General features: G+C 40.1%; 1 protein-coding gene across 21 annotated transcripts in view; it reads left to right on the forward strand.

The window, feature by feature from the left end:
* Positions 1-17513, forward strand: part of AFDN (afadin, adherens junction formation factor) — a 200573-nt gene that overhangs the window by 55713 nt on the left and 127347 nt on the right. For 14 of the 21 annotated variants that reach the window (XM_090042962.1, XM_090042917.1, XM_090042999.1 and 11 more), the window contains exons 2-3: positions 14520-14715; positions 16865-16980. In XM_090042962.1, the coding sequence (XP_089899088.1) occupies positions 14520-14715; positions 16865-16980 (312 nt within the window). Of the gene's footprint in view, positions 1-9491; positions 9512-14519; positions 14716-16864; positions 16981-17513 lie in introns of those variants that run through there. The other 7 variants (XM_090042926.1, XM_090042970.1, XM_090043015.1 and 4 more) reach the window with 2 other exon arrangements.

Raw genomic sequence — 17513 nt, forward strand, 5'->3', positions numbered from 1 at the left:
TAGATGTGTGGCACATGCCAACAAAGTGTTTTTGTTCACTGTAGCTACTCCGCTTTCCCAAATTATATAAGCTAGTGATTCTCAACCAGGGTTTTATGAGATCTTTTTAGGGGTGCCATGCAATATTAATTAATATTGAGTATGTAAACACCTACATGTGATTTACAACATAACCTTAGGTATTTCAAACAGGCCCTCATGTGTCAAATATTCTGACCTGTTGTGTTCTTTCCAACAGAAAAATGTTCTATTATTTTTCTGCACTCCAGAAATGAGTGACAGCTAAGACTTAGCATTTTCTGGGGGGTGTCTTGAGTCTGCTGACATAAGCCAATATGACAATTGTGCTCATCTGTCATCATAACTATATCAACACTAGGGGGTTTGCCAGCATAGCTAGTGTAGGCCAGTCTCTTGTGAATCCTAAACGTTTATATGATGATACTGCTTCCAGTTGGAATTAAAATTGGCGCAACTTCAATTTAATTTGTTCCACAGAGTAGTTATGAAGCTTATTTAATTATAGCAGGTTACAATATTTGGTACAATATAATGAAAACTTTCCAGAGAGCAACTAATCAATATTCTGCAGAGGAAGAAAAGAAAAGGCACAGAATGTAAACATTTAAGATGTCTGCACTTGTTTATTGCCTTAATGTTAACGCATTAAGTATAAGTTGTTGGAAGACTTACTTCATATAATCCCATTATTATGTGTGACTTCTGTTATTGGCAACATCCATGTAACAGCATGAGTTGAAAGCTTCATTTAATTTTTGATGGAAGTTGCAAATCTGTAGACCAGACTTTCTTTTCAGTTGTTTCACCTGGGGGACAAGGCTGAGGTGGAACAGACAAGGGAAGGTGGGGAAGAAAGGTGCATGATAAACCAATTTTGGCCTCTAGCATATTAGTTGCAGTTGAAACCCATCCACATTTCCCATTATTATGCAGGAGCAATACTAAATTATGTTTTTCATTGCAATTAAATTTTATTCAGGTTGGCCAGTTACCAGGTATATTGTAAAATATCTGCATTAATAGCTCTACGTCTGCATTAGTAGTGTAGGCCTTGCTTTTGTATAACGTGCCTCATTTGATTACAGTATACCTATACAAACTCCTGTGTAAGATGCTTTCAGGTGCTTTAAATGCAACTTATTTGGTGTAAGTAGGTTTGTTACCAAAGTAAGGTATGTCCTTGTTGTGGTTTACTTTTGTGTAATTAAATTGCTTTAAAGACATATGGAGAACATTGTGTCCATGCAGAACCTGTTTGACCAGAGAGGTGTAGCTAGCTGTGTTAGTATGAACTGGGGCAGAATGCCAGGTAGAGAGATACCTTAATGACTAACTGAATCAGAGACACATTTTAAATCTGTCTGCCTCTCTTTGGCACCATACTAATTGCTGCCATTGAACCTTTGAGTTCATTTGCCTATATATTTTTTCCTACAGCCCCTGAACACTGCATTTGTTGTTTTTAGAATGGGACTGACTAGGCACTCTGAAGTTGGAATGTTGCCTTCACAGGCTGCTGCAGCCTGTGATTCTGATGCTGACTTTTGAAAGGAGCATTTGCTTCTGCTTGAGAGCCTTGTGATTCTGTTGCTTTAAGCAAGTTTGAGTTTGACAGAGGAGGATTTGCTCCTTGGGGCTCATCTATACTGTGAAGATGTCATGCTAGAAAAAACTTGTCAGTTTATAACTAACCAGATAGTAAAAGCCATGGCTACAAATGAATAGTCAACAAGATTGTAACTCTTATTTTAAGTTTAAAACTTTCTGAAAAATACCTAGATGTTTGCCTGGCCAAACAGCAGTTAGAACTCTGCAAAGAAAAATGCTTACCATGACAACTTTTCAAAGCCTCTTCTGAAGAAAACAGCTTTTTGATAACTAAGCCTGATACCAGAGCAGTTTTACAGGGGCTTTCCAGCAAGCTTTAAGTACCCGTATCCTGAAGGGAAACGCATACGGGTTGTACCTCTGAGGCCTAAAAATTGAGGATTTGGTATATGTGTGGCTTTTAATTAAACTAGAAGGCAGGGTAGATTTATACCCTTATGACTAACTAAATTGAGTGGATACCATGAGCTTCTGTGAGCCAGCTCACTTCATCAGATACTGCAGCTGGTAAAGTGAGCTTGGGCTCAACAGCTCATGCTCTACAAATGATTTAAGAGCTTTTCTAGAATTTGGTAAAGGCATGATAATATCTAATGTACAAGCCACGCATTAGTTTTGCCTCCTGCCTTGCCACATGTGCATGGAGGAGTCATGATTGTGGGATCCAGCATGAGATATGATCCTGCCTTATTGTTGGTGCAGGAGAAGCCTGGGATTGCAGTCCCAGGTTTCCCCTGCACCAACACATAGCAAGTTCCTGCAGCTGTGAGCCCTGTCAGCTGTTGGACTCCCAGCCACAGTTATCACATGCTGCCACCTCCATGGCTGGGAGCCCTGTCAGCTGACAAGGTTCCCAGCTTTGGGTACATAACTGTTGCCCAGTGTATTCCTTGGTACACTATCAAATTAAAGTTAGATAGAAGCCATCTTTATAGTTGTTACACATTTTTAAGCTCTTTATAGCTGGATTGATCATTTTATGGTGTGAGTTGCTTTGCATGTATAGCCAGTCTAAATTAATTGCATATTGTATGTAATGTGTAGAGGGGACCTAAGGATGCATATCTACCCTCCCTTCTAGGAGCCTGACTTCAGACTAACATGACAAATTTACCTCTCTCTTATTTAAAGAACCATTAACTGATATATTATTATTTTGAATTTAAAGTTCGAAGAAAATATTTTAAGGAAGCCTAGTTATCACATTTTTGTATATAATTGTAATTGTCTGCCTCTTTGGATATGTCTACAGTGCAATTTAGCCCTGTAGCTTGTCCCCCACCCCCATGGTTCAGCCTACTTCTAGAGCAGCAATTCTCAACTAGGGTATCATGGCAACCTGGGATGCCTTGAGATCCTTTCAAAGATGTAGTGGGGTGCCACACAGTGTTGGTGGTGTTAGGTGTGCAGACATGACTGGCAAGCTAAACCCAAAGATTTCAAATAGGAATCGATTGTATCAAAAGCCTTCTGCCTTAGTGTTGTCTTCAGAACAGAAGAATTGCTTTTTTTTTTTTTTTTTTTTTTTTTTGACTACAGAAAAATAAAGGGAGAGCTGGCATTTTTCCAAAGGATGCCTTGTGTCTACCAAGGGCGGCCTAGGGTCTAAAAAGTTTGAGAACCACTGGTTTAGAAGATCTGAAGTTAAGCTTCCTCCCAGCCTTGCCCCCATGCTACATTGTGTTTGCACAACTAGCCCAAGTGCTTAAGTGTTGAATCACAATTAGTCTGCCATCAGCTATTCTTTGCCTGCTTTGAATTTCTGGAGCCACTAATGCGAGCCAAGCAAAGAAGCGGGGGCATACGGAGTTGGTGTGAGCTCTATTTGAGTATCATATTCCTCTTCTGCGCATCTGCCTACCTGCTATTTGTCTCCCTTGTGCTACCTGTGTGGTTTGGTAGCAAGATAATATAGATGCGGTGCGGCATCTCTCAACTGGTGGGAATTGAGGGCAAGCCTTCAGCTTGCCCCAATATAAAGGTGTCAGCATGCACTTTGTTTCACCTTCCAGAAAATCCAAGTTTTCCTTGTTACAGTGACCTTTATTACATCACAAAGTCATTTAATCATCTTCCTCTTTGTACAGAAGTCTTCTTTCTTCAGTTTTCTATGAGTCTTTTCTCTTTGCTTTCTGCTTATGTTCTTCTGCGAAGGAGCAGAGCAGTAGGAAGTTAGAGCTATTTCCCTGTGAGGGATTTTCAAGTAGAAGAATTACAGAACAAAAACTCAGTTTGCTGTCTCAGTTATTCCTTGATTAGCTAACAGTTCCTTTATACTGCATACGTAACCAACATTAGTATTATTGGATTTTATTTGACTTAGTGTCTTGTGTGTTTTGGCTTCTTGGTAATTATCTAGTTTACTATTGGCTGTCCTTAGGACTCTGGTTTGCTTTATATCAGTGATGATAAATATCTGAGATTTAAAACTAAATTAAAGGTCAAGAGTTATGTTAAGAAATTGGAAACAAAATTTGCTCATGCCTCCTGGAAAGCACTGAAAAAAACCCTTGTTTGATTCTAAATAAAGATAGCTGAAGTGATATGTATTGCTTTTGGAGACTTGTTAAAAAGGCTTGCCTGTTTCCTACTCTTACCTACTTGAAGTTGCAGTTGTTTTTCTCAGTTACTTGATAAGATTGAAATCAAAGCTTTAAGTCTTAAGGATTAAAGCAGAAAGCATAGAGAAGCCATTTTTGTATGTGTACCCATTGTGCAAAGAAAAAAAGCACTTAGAATTGTTTTTAAAACATTTTTAAAGCTTTTCATTAAGTTCTATTTTGAAGTTGTTTTCCCTATTGTGCTAGTTGTGTGACTTTTCTGTTGATACTTACAGACATTTTTTGCCATATAAAGGCACTGACTTTTTCAAAATGATTTTCTTTACTGTTTTTGAAACAGGCAGTGACACCTAGTTACTGCGGTTGTACTTTGCAGTAAACATGCCCATGACTTTAAGTTGAAAGTGTAATGTTTTGGATATTATTGTGGGCAGTTCCAGGTGACTGGCAATGTTTTAGTCACTGAATGCAGAAAATAGGAAGAAATCTTGCCGCTGAAGGTCATCTGTAATTTTTTGTGCTTGTTGTAAGGTAGATGATGTTTGATTCTGATTCATTACTTGGCAAAAGCAGAACAACCCCCCCTCCTCCCGAAATGAACCACATTTATGTTTGTTTTATCCATGTCATCTTTATTTTATAAGAATTGTAATATGAATTTTAAACTTTCTGTTGGAAGAGGTTAGTAGTTCAAATTACTGTATTTAATTCTGTTTTGAAGAAGTAGGTGGTAATTAGTTCTAAATATGTCATGCTTTAAATCATCATTCGGCTTTAGCAAAAGCCACCTTCTTTTATTTGCTGTGCGTAGGCTTAAATATATAGTAAGCCACTTAAAACAGTTCATATGCTAGAAATGTAACTACAGTTCAGTTAATCACCAAGCGAAGTTTTGAAGAATGCATTTGCTACAGAATATTGCAACAGCTAACTTGAATTAGAATCATAGAAAATTAGGGTTGGAGGACATCTAGTCCAACCCTGCTGCTCAAAGCAGGACCATCCCTAACTAGATCATCCCAGCCAAGGCTTTGTTTAGCTGGGTTTTAAAAACCTCCAAGAATGGAGAGAGTCCACCACCTCTCTGGGTAGCCAGTTCTAGTGTTTTATTACCCTCCCAGCCAGAGAGTTTCCTTGCTGCAGCTTGACCATTGCTGCTTGTTCTGTCATCTGGCACCACTGAGAAGTCTAGCTTCATCCTCTTTCAGCACCCCCAAACCCCCTTTTCAGGTACTTGAAAGCGGCTGTTAAATCCCTTTTGTCTTGTCTTCTCCAGACTGAGTAAGCCCAGTTCCCTCAGCCTGTCCTCAAGTCATGTCCCCAGCCCCCTAACCATTTTGTTTGCCCCTCCCACTGGACTCTCCAATTTGCCGGTATCATTTCTGTAGTGGGGGGGTCCAAACTAGACACAGTATTCCAGATGTGGTCTCACCAGTGCTGAATAGAGTCTACTGATGCATCCTGTTACCTACCCTTCTTGGCAACGAAGACACACTGTTGATGCATATTCAGCTTATCGTCCACTGTAACCTCCAAGTCCTTTTCTGCAGAGCTGCTTGCCTAGCTGGTCAGTCCCCAGCCTATTCACGGGATTGTTCTGTCCCAAGTGCAGGACTTTGCACTTGTCCTTATTAAACCTCATGAGATTTCTTCTGGTCCAGTACTCCAATTTGTTGAGGTCTCTCTGAATTGTAATATACAAAACATTAGCTACGTGAATGGCTGCAAATAGGAAAGTTGGATCTGGTCAAGAGGAGTTGAGAACAAGCTTTTTACATTCAGGCTTCCACTCCTTTTTAAAATGCGAGCTAGTTCCTTTTAAAACTATCACTTGAAAGATGCATGTTAAGATTATTACTAATGGTATTCTTATCATGCTTTTGTACTAACAATTTAATGTTGGTTGTTGCTTGAATGTGTTTGTGAACTGTGACTGACCCGTGTAAAATACGTTTTATATCTTCTAATAATAGTCCATATTAAAGTGTCATCACCCTGGCTGGCAGTGCCAGTGTAGAGATTCAAAACAGATAGTTCTGGAGAATAATCCACACGTGTTCCTAAAAATACAGTAATTCTACCAAAATAAGATTGGTATGTTTTATGTGGAAATTAAGCCTTTGCTACCTTTTCTGTTTCTTTTTTGTGGCCAAAGGATGTATAGTTTCTAGGGTCGGAAGGGACCTGAACAGATCGTCAAGTCCTACCCCCCTGCCCTGGGCAGGAATGAGTGCTGGGATCATAATACCCAAGCCAGATATCTGTGCGGCCTCCTCTTGAAGACCCCCAAGGTAGGGGAGAGCACCACCTCCCTTGGGAGCCCATTCCAGAGCCTGGCAGCCCTAACCATAAAGTACTGCCTCCTAACATCAAGCCTGAACCTTCTCTCAATCAATTTGTGGCCGTTATTCCTTGTTATCCCAGGTGGTGCCAGGGGGAACAGTGTCTCACCTATTTTCCGCTGGTCCCCTCAGTGATTTATAGATGGTCACCGAATCTCCTCTCAGTCTTCTGTTGTGGAGGCTGAATAGATTCAGGCCCTTTAGTCTGTCTTCATAGGGCATGGCCTGCTGCCCCCCACCATGTGAGTGGCCCTCCTCTGGACCCTCTCAAGGTTAGCCACATCTCTCTTGAAGTATGGTGCATAGAACTGGACACAGTACTCCGATTGTGGCCTGACCAGTGCTGCATAGAGGGGAACGATCACCGCCCTGGACCTGCTTGGTGCATCTGTAGATGCCTGACAAGGTATGGTTAGCTTGTCTTACTGCTTCCGTGCATTGATGGCTCATGTCCATCCTGGAGTCAACTAGGACTCCAAGATCCCTTTCAGCCACTGTTTTCTTGATTTCAGTTTGGGCAGAAGACAATCGCATCTCAATTAGTGTAGCATTATTTTCAATACCCTTGACAAATGCAACCTTGTCCCATCTCATCCACTCATGCTCCTCGCTCTGTAGACTATCACCCAATCTGTCAGATGACACAAATATTAAATGCACCTTTGTGTATTCTGGGCATATTTATAACACAGAATTTAAGAAGTCTCAGGCTCTTGGTCTATTCTTCACCCCTTTGGCTGTTTTTCTGAAGTTGGAGACTGCTGTAGTAACATCCATCAATATCTACATCTTTGTTTCTGCCTGTTTTTACTTCCCATCTCCTGATGTCTGTAGCAGTAGCTTGAAATTCATGAGCATAATATAGTTCTAGGTATCCTTGTTTCCCTCATCAGTATTGTTGAGCCATTTATGGCTGTGGATCATTATGAGCCATTTATGGCTGCGTAAGTTTTTTGTTTTGTTTTGTTTTTTTTTTTGCTTGGGAGCATTTGGAAAAACATGTACTGGGGCAAGAGGAGTATAAGAGATCAATATAGGCAAATGGGAGGGGAAAAGTGTAAGAGTTGTGACCAGTATTGTCTGTAAGTGATATTCAGCATACAACCTATTGATGTAAAGGCCTGGATAGTAGTCCTATAAAGGAAGAGAAGGTGTAAGCAGCTTGCTCTCCTTGATTTGTTAGCAGTGTAGTATTTTCCATCTCGAATTGAGACTTGCTGTTTAAACAAATTCAGATCTCTTTTCCCTGAATCTGGAAGCTGAAAATACAAACAAAAACATAAAAAAGAACCTTCAAGAAAATGAGTCGGACACTTCTTTTGTTATATGAAATCTTTGTTCCCCAAACCTTTCCAAATCCTCAATTTCTGGTAGTATACCCCGAATCCTTACCTTTTATAATTGTAAGCACTAAAATGTGAATGTAAATGAAAATGAAGTCCTGGGTTTGTAAAATTGCTGTGGACCACTTACCATAGCCTTAGGAGCCTCCAGTGGTCCACATACAGAATATTGGAAGTCCAGTGCTCTGTACTTCCCTATAATAGGCTATTACCCAGATTGAGCTGTAGTGTATGTTGGAAGAAAGAGTACTTCCTGAAGAAGCTGCATGCATAGTTGTATTTATACGAGGAGAGACATTTGATTGCATTATAGTGCTACATAGGGAGGGTCATCTAGTTGTTTGCTAAAAAAAATTGGCTAGAATGAAGTGTCGAGGGCTTTAAATTAGGTTTGCCAGGGGATAGAGACCAAAGCCCTTGGGAAGTGGGGAAGCAGGTGGCCTGGAGGAAGCAAGCAGGAGGGGGCAACAGGGGAGGCTGCCTTATCTTTCCTGATAAAGATGGGCAATAGGCTAGTTACCTCAAGTGCTTGTACACAAATGCACAGAGCCTGGGAAACCCAGCAGGAAAAATTGAAAGTCCTCTCACAGTCAAGGAATTATGACAAGATTGGAATACCAGAGACTTAGTGCTCCAGGTCATGCGAGCTCCCACCGTCATGGATGAGTACAAACGGTTCCAGAAGGACAGGCAGGGCAGAAGAGGAGGAGTTGCACTCTGTGTTAAATAGCTGTATGATTGCTCAAAGTTCCAGTATGAAACTGGGGACAGGCTGTTTGAAGTCTCGGGGGGGGGGGGCGGTGCTTCAATCACCCTGATATCTGCTAGGAAGGCAATACAGTAGTGCCTTAATGTATGACGTTTTTTGAGAATGTTGGGGACAACTTCCCAGTGCAAGTGTTGGCAAGGCTGACTAGGGCCCTTGTTCTTTTTGACCTGCTGCTCACAAACAGGGAAGAATTGATGGAGAATGTAGAAGCGGATTGTAACTTGGACAGCTGTGACCATAAAATGATTGAGTTCAGGTTTCTGAGGAAAAGAAGGAAAGAGTGCAGCAGAGTAAGGACCCTGAACTTCAGAAAAGCAGAATTGTACTCCCTCGGGGAACTCCTGGGTTGGATGGGAGGCCAGTCTGTGGGTGAAAGGGAGTCCAGGAGAGATGGTTGTATTTTAAATAAACACTACTCAGGGCACAAAAAGACTAGCAAGTATGGCAGAAGATCAGCTTGGCTTAGCAGGGATCTCTTTTTAGTGAACTAAAACACCAAACAGAAGCTTACAAGAAGTGGAAACTTGGATAAGTGACTATGAAGGAGTGTAAGAGTATTGCTTGGGCATGCAGGAATGAAATCAGGAAGACAAAAGTGCAATTGGAGTTGCAGCTAGCAAGGGACATGAAGGGTAATGAGCGAGGTTTATACAAGTATGCAGGCAGCAAGAGGGAAATCAGGGAAAAGTGTGGGTCCCTTACTGAATGGGAGAGGCAACGTAATGACAGATGATGTGGGAAAGGCTGCAGTACTGAATGCCTTTTTCACTTTAGTCTTTACAGGCAAGGTCAGTTCCCAGACTACTGCACCTAACGGCACAATTTGGGGAGAAGGTGAGGAGCTGACAGTGGCAACATAATGGATTAGTGAGTATTTAGAAAAGCTGGATGGGTACAAGTCCCTGGGGCCAGATATGATGAACCCAAGGATTCTGATGGGTTGGATGATGTGATTGCAGAGCCATCATCTTTGAAAATGCATGGTGATTTGGGAGAGGTCCTAGATGCTTTAGAAAAGGGTAAATATAGTTGGCCATCTTTTAAGAAAGGGAAGGAGGAGGATCTGGGGAACTATAGATTGGTTGGCCTCACCTCAGAACCTGGAAGAATCATGGAGCAGGTCCTCAAGGAACTTATTTCTAAGCACTTGGAGGAGAAGTGATTAGGAGCAGTTGGTGTGGATTCACCAAGGGCAGGTCATGTCTGACCAACCTGATTGCCTTCTCTTATTAGAGTGTATGTCAGGGGCAGGCAATTCTTTTGGGCAGAGGGCTGCTTATTGAGTTTTGGCAATCCATCAAGGGCCACATGATAGGCAGCCAGGGGCAGATAAATATTAATTTTCTAATTAGCAGCCTCATAGGCCAGATTGAATGTAATTATTGTGAAGGCCCCATTGGTATAGGTTTGAGGGACAGTGACCCTGTGCAATTCGAAAATGGTTGAAAAGTGCCAAGTAATGACACCGTCATTTAAATCTAGGTGCAGTGACTGTAGGGTCTGAGATGATGTGGTGATAGATTAGTGCCTGTGCTGATTATTCTTTGTGCCATTTGAGTAAGTAAGGAAAAGTCAACCGATTCTGAAAGGGTGGACCATATTGGGTGTCTTGAGGGAAGTCAAGCTATTAGTTGGGTGGATTATGTCCCAATGGACTGGCAGTGTAGGATTATCAAGGAGTCTGTCTAGTAAGCTTGTTTCATCACTTGTGCAATGGAGGTGAGGGGGAGCAATGTTACTGAGGACTGATAACCATAGGAATGGAGTGGGGCAACTGAATAACACGATGTGAGAGCAGATGAACGGATCATGAAGGCATTGGCACCCTACATGAACCCTGCAAGTTTGGCAAGTAGGTTATTGCTTGCTTTGATTTTTAAAACAGTTTTCTGGAGATGTGATTTTTTTTTTTTTTTTTTTTTTTTATAAGCTAGTCAGTGTAAATTAAAGGGGAGCTCAGTGGAGGTGGTGGGGGTGGGGTGGGGCTAAGCTTCACCCCCCACTTCCCCCACCCTGCATAAGACAAGAGCCTCCCTGTAAGGTTTGCAAATCATAACCTGAGGGGGTCTTTGATTGGATTGCTCCTTCACCTAGGTGGACTTGTTAATGAACCAGTTTAATTTTTTTTTGCAGACCCCTTCCTCCCCACCCAAGTCAAAGTGTAATTCGAACCCTGGTTAAAGTCTAGCCCAGGGTGACTTCAAGATAAACTGGGTGGGTTTCAAATTTGAGAGGCTGACCATTTAAAGGGATAGTGAGTGCATGATTAGTGCTGGCATTATGCAGATGAAAAGTCTGCATACAGTCTTTGGGAGATTTCTTTTGAGGTGCTGTTTTAGGCAGTACTCTAATATCAGTCTCATGTATCCATTACATGTAAGTTCTGCACTTAGTCATGAGCTTGGGTGGCAAAGGTGCAGTTATCAACATAAACAAATTTTTGTGAGCTGGCTGCAGTCTGGTTCTTAATGTGCAGGTTGAAAAAGAGGTGCCAGTACTAACCCCTGAGGGAGGCCATTGGTTGTCATAGCTTTCTGTGATGAGATGACTGGCTCTGTGGATGTGGGGAGGGCAATGGACATGATATACCTTGAAATTAGCAAGGCTCTTGGTACATGTTCTGCAGCATTCTCACATCCTTTGTTGGGTTCAAAGGATAGTAATGAAATCGTCTAGTTAGTAGCTAGTATCAAGTGGAGTGCCTGTGGGGCTGTTTTTTTCAATATTTTCATCAGCGATCTGGAAGATGGGATGGAGTGCACCCTCATCAAGTTTGCAGATGATACTATATGGGGGCAGTAGTAGATACACTGCTTGGTCCTGCTTGGATTAGGGGGTTGAACTATATATGTATATATATTCTGTAAAATAGTGGCAGATGGATAGATAGATAAATAGATATCACATCACTGTTTTACAGAATGTGTGTGTGTGTGTGTGTGTGCACGTGTGCGTGAGTGTATATATGTATGTATGTATATGTATATATGTGTGTGTATGTATAATAGTGGTTGAGTGTTTTTTTTCAGGTACTCAAAGGGAAGATTGGGATGTAGTTCAGTAATTCCTACCCAGTATCAGTATATTAATTATAAGCAAATTTTCAATAACAGATTTTTTTTTCTATTTTTATAGTTGACAAAGTGTATACATTTGCTGAATTCTTCATTGGTTGAAGTATATTAGGCAAATTAGTTTCAGAACCAGATTAACTTTTAAACCAAAGGGCACTAGGCAGTATTCTGAATAATCTTCCCATTGTTCAAGAACTAGTGTAAAGCAGTTGACTGGCTTCAGAATTTACTGAGGGCAAATAAATCGCTGGTGGAGAATTTAGTCTTTAAAATATTATGGATTTGGATTTTTCAGTCACTTTTGTTGAGGTCTAGCTACCCAGATGCCTCCCAGCTTCCTGAGGAAAAACTAGCAAGCATATTTTTTAACTATGAATTTTTGTTTAAATATATTGCTGCTCAGTGGCTGTAATTTCGTTGTGAAATGTTTTAAGCTTTTTCAAGTATGGCTTGTTTTCCTTTGTTCTTATGCTGTGGTAATATAGTATGCAGCTCCTAGATGAAACAAAGCAGCAAGTGACACACAACATGAATAACAAAGACTTTTTGGTAAAAGATAAATGTTTGCAGCTTAAACTGAAACTTCAAATCCTAACCTGCACGTTAATTCTTTTTTACCCGGATGACAGGGTGACTAATTTGTAGTCCGCGTGTACAATTCACAGGGTTTGGAATAAGGAGGGGCTGTAGTGACCATCAGTACTGATATTGCTCCGCCTGTTACTTGACTATATTAAAGACACAAGATAACAATATAGAAAAACGCACTACGGAGCTGGTCAAGGTCAGGCAGAAAAGCAGCTGCTAATGCGGGATGTGAAATGTTTTTGTAGGATTCCCTGGAGGGGAGAAGGGCTCCACATGACAAATGTTGATGCTTTGAGGGAAGGGGCATGGAGATGCAGGGTCAGTGCTTGCCTGCTTTGTGCTGGGGTGGAAGGGAGTACATTGAGATGAGAGGGACAGTTTCTCCCTTCCCTCCTTCCTCCTCACAAAAAAGTACTACCTGCCCAGATAAGTGGTTGCTACATGTAATTAATGCCCCTTTGAATTGTACTGTTGCTAAGGTGGCTATAGGGGGACAACCCCACAGGCTGACTGTCTGAGATGTGATGACTCTCACTTCTTATCTGTACATGGAAAATGAGGCTTTCTTTATGTTTCCAGTTGTAGCCCCTTTTGAAGTACCTGAGGCATAGTGCAAGGCTGGATTTAAAAAAAAAAATGCAGTACTTTGGGATGAGATCTGGCTCAGTAGGTTGATTTGACTGTCAGTGTTTGCTTTGCTTTTTAACTCCATCCTGATACATGAGGGAGTTAGTGTGGAGTAGTTTCATCAGACTGACCTCTCTTGTATGGATCCTGAAATCTCAGTGAGCAAGTAGTTCTGGGGAGGCACAGAGAGAAGAGGGAGGGGGGAATTGGCCATTTGATTTTTAAGGCTTCCTTGTTGTTATAGGTTGCCATTTTTTCCCCGTCTTACATATACGTGACTCTCTCTCTTTTTTTTCCTACACTAAAATTAGCTTAGTGCTTTAAAAGTGTTTTTGCCCAGCAAAAGCTTTCCAAATTTGTCTTAAATTTCTATAGTAATTTTATTTGTCTTAGAACAGTGATTCTCAACCTTCTTTGGACCAGGACCCATTTATTAAATATCAATGGCTAGTCCCAACCCAGTACCCCTCATTCCTGACCTGTTGCTCCCAGGCCCCAGCTCCCCAGTGTGTGGGGCAAGGGGTGGGTTTGTGGGGCAGGTGGGGAGTGTATTGTAGAGGGGACCCAAGCAGTCCCTCGTAGGCTGGAACTGCTAGCTTGCAAGGGAAAAGCTATGGTTTCTCATGGCTTTTCTCCTTCAAAGGAGAATCCATTTTTAAAGTTTGTTCATGACCCTTTCACATATTATTCTTCTTACCTACAGGTTGAGAAATGCTGTCTTAGAACACCTGCAGTACATTTTGTTATAAGCAGGGATCCTGGCTTTTTTTGTTTAAAAATGCAAACTCTCTGACTCTTAAAAAAAAAGAAAAATGAATCACAAATTCTGATTTAAAAAAAATCCTAAACTTGTGTTTTTCCAAGATTAAAATGACATGCGCACCTCAACTTTCAGGTGTGGAATTATAGGAACACAGTTTTTTTGTTAAGGAGACCTTGAAGTAAAAGTGTGTGTGTTAAGCATTTTAGTCCTCTGTGATTAAGGGTGGGGAAAAAACCCTCCCAAGATCAAGGATAGGATCAGTGGAGAACTCTACACATGGTTTTAAAATAGACTTGACACTCCAAGTAGATTTGTCATGGTGTCATGGACACCTGTTAAATCTCAGCAAAATAAAGGTACAGTCAACTGATATATCAAATCTTAATAGGATAAGCTGGGTTTTCATGCAGAACTTTGGGGAACAACCTCCCCAGGATGTCGGCTAATGCAATACAGAAATTCTCTTTATGAAAAGTGCCTTTGAATGCATAATGTGCCTAGAAGATAGGACCATACGGAGCATGCACATTTTGGGGTAATTTTATGGATTAGTCTATTCTGGAAGGATTAGAATTGAATTAAAATTGATGGTTCTTTGGTGCTGAATATTTAAAAGCTGAGGCATAGATTACTAATTTTTCTAACAGCGTGGAGTATTTGGAAATCTGTATTCATAGACTATCCCAGCTTCCTGTTCTACTTAACGAATTGTAGTGCACAGTTGCAAAGACATGAATCAATGGTGAATGGCTGGAATAACTTTTTAAAAATAAACCATTCCCAGCCACCAATCAAAATTTATGTTCCTCTTATTTCATTACAGGACTTGGAGTTCCATGGAGTAATGAGATTTTATTTTCAAGATAAAGCAGCTGGAAATTTTGCAACAAAATGTATCCGTGTGTCTAGTACCGCTACAACACAAGATGTAATAGAAACTTTGGCAGAGAAATTCCGACCTGACATGCGAATGTTGTCATCCCCTAAATACTCACTTTATGAAGTACATGTCAGTGGAGGTGAGTATAAGTTGTCTTGGTTTTATTCTTGTTTTGAAGTACATATATTTTTCAGACTAATTGTTGTAAAAAAAAAAAAACCAAAAAAAAAAAACCAACCATCCCCCCCCCCCCCCCAAAAAAAACCCCCCAAACAAATCTTGTCTTTTTTTACACCTTACCATAAAAGTTTGCTTCTCTGTCTGTGATAGTGTTATTTCATTATATAATTGGGTATACCATGTTTGCATCTCCTGTAAATTATGATAGTATTGTGACCTTTTTCAGAAAGTTATACTTGGTATTCTGTGGGTAGGTGGTGACAGTTTTTAAAGGTTGATCATATCTACATAAGGGACATTCATTCAAGAATGATCAAGCTGTCATAGATGGTGCTTAAAAACTTATACAAGTAAAAGTAATGTTGTCAGGTGAAGGAGCTCCAAAACAGCTTAAAACCATTTTGGTCAGAACCTTCTGTTCTTTTAACTGGTGTCTAATTTTACAGTAATTGGAAAAATTAGAGAAAATGTTTTAGTTGGTGCATTTGCCACTGTTTACTTTAATTCTTTCCTTTTGATATTCAGTTAGTTTCCCCTGCTAAGTCTTTCATATAGGAATGGAAAGAACTTAAAAAAATAAATATAAAGGAAGAATGATTGTAAAGCCTTTTGAAAACTTGGAAGGAATTTTACTAGATGTCATGTAGATGGCAGTTCTTTAAAGTTACCCAAGCGGTTTGGTTCCAAATGCCTTTGTTGCTTAAAGCTTTTTTTAGTTCCCTATCCTTTTGCAGGTTTTAATTTTTCTTATCTAGTTTTTGCTATTTTTTTGAGTGGGGGTATCACTTTGAAAACTTGTATCCTGGAGTATTAAAGGGGAAAAAAATCTTCATCTCTCTTTTTTTTTCAGTTCTAGCTATCTTAGTGGTTTGGGGTACAAACACAGATATGTGCTTTTTCATGGCCTGCTAAAGATGTTTTGATTTGACTAGCATTATTTGGAATTACAAGCAAGAGGTTATGCATGATTGGTGATTTTGTAACAAACAGTAGTATCTTGATTTTGGTTTTTGACTGAGCATCTCCAAAGCTTATATCTGCACAACATGTAAATATAGAATTTAAAGGGGTTTCCTTCATGGTACAGGTAAATATGTACATAATAAATAGTAAATATGATCTATGAGGCCTTTTGTCATACAGTTTTTAAACATCATGTAGGGGCTGTGCCTCATTCAGTATATAATATTGTAGTCAGAATGGGGCATAACTGTGTAGAAATCTTTCCTGCATATAGATATTGTGGTGCATATTTCCGTTGTTTCATCTGTATCCAAGTAATGGATTTTTTTTTTGCTTTATTTTCTTAAGAACACCCTCCTCTATCCCCTGGTTTCTATACAGAAAAGCTGTTAAAAGAATAATTGAAATCAGGAAATAGTTACTCTTTCACTTGCACTTTTCTCTGCCAACTTTATATGTAATAACACTTGGGTATACTGTATTTCTCGCATACAACACACACCTTTCCCCCCCAAAATTAGTTCCTTGAAATTAGGGTGTGTTTGTTAAGCAGGAAATCTGATTGTCTGACCAGGACAGAAGCACGTTCCTTTGTTTCCTGCTCTGTAGTGTAGCAACTGCTGTATTACCAGGCACTTGGGGGAGGGTCACTTGATTTAATACCTCTGGAGTGAAAAACAGTGACCCATTAATTATCATCTGTCCTTTTTAATGGTCTAGATGTACCACTAATCAGGCTAACCTTTCTTAGAGCAATTTTGCTGTTCTACTAGTTGTTTTTGATCTCCCTCTTCCTGTTTCATATTCGTTGAAAATCTAGCTCTTTTCAGAATCATAGATCTACCCATGGAGACCAGTCTTCGGCAGCAGCTAGGGGTTCAGTTCAGTTAAGCAGAAAAGGGAAGGTGAGTCAGATGAATATTAGTCTCTGTCCTTGCTCTAGGCAGCCATAACTCTGGAAAAAATATTTTTTTTTCATTGTGCTTTTCAAGAGCAAGATGTGCATTTTATTTGGGGTACGCGGCGCTCAAGAAAATGGGGTATGTGTATATAAATTTCGCAACTTGAAGTAGCATGCCAGAACTGTTGTTTCTTGCAGTGCAAAATAGCTATTCGTTTTTAATTTTTTCTTTCATATTTTAAAGAAGAAAGAAGATTAGATATAGATGAGAAGCCCCTTGTTGTACAGTTGAATTGGAACAAAGATGACAGAGAAGGGAGGTTTGTTCTCAAGAATGAAAATGATACACTTCCTCCAAAGGTAAGGATAAGAAACTATTGAACTAAGTGATGTTTACACTTAGGGAAGTGCTGTTGAAATTTGTGGGACTTGATCAAAATAAAAAATAATTAGATATATAAAAATGCAGGGAAAAGTGATGTTTATTATTATGCTATTAGGTGTTCAGGTATATACTGAAGTACTCAAGGTATTTAAATATTTTAAGATAGCCTATGGAATAATAAGAGAGCAGTGGAGGCAGATTCAGAACCTACACAAATTTCATAATGAATGTTGTTCCAGGAGCTTCCTTTCACTTAGGTAACTGGGATTTCAGTAAGTTCTGTGGTCAACTATGGCACAGGGAGAGACTTGAGTACTAGGCCACAATCTATATAAGACTTTTATGATATTGGTTTTAAACTTAAACTTTACTTGGAAACTTGTAGGTAGCTAGTGAGGTTATGGATAACTGCTCCAATGTAATAACACCTGGAAGGCTTGTCACAGTTGCATACTAGCTACTCTTTCTATTAGAAAGGTGCAACCCCAGGAAGAGTATGCTGTGACTT

Source organism: Crocodylus siamensis, chromosome 1 (assembly GCF_052110815.1).
Source record: "Crocodylus siamensis isolate JL-2025a chromosome 1, ASM5211081v1, whole genome shotgun sequence".
In the NCBI taxonomy this organism is placed as follows: Eukaryota; Metazoa; Chordata; order Crocodylia; family Crocodylidae; genus Crocodylus; species Crocodylus siamensis.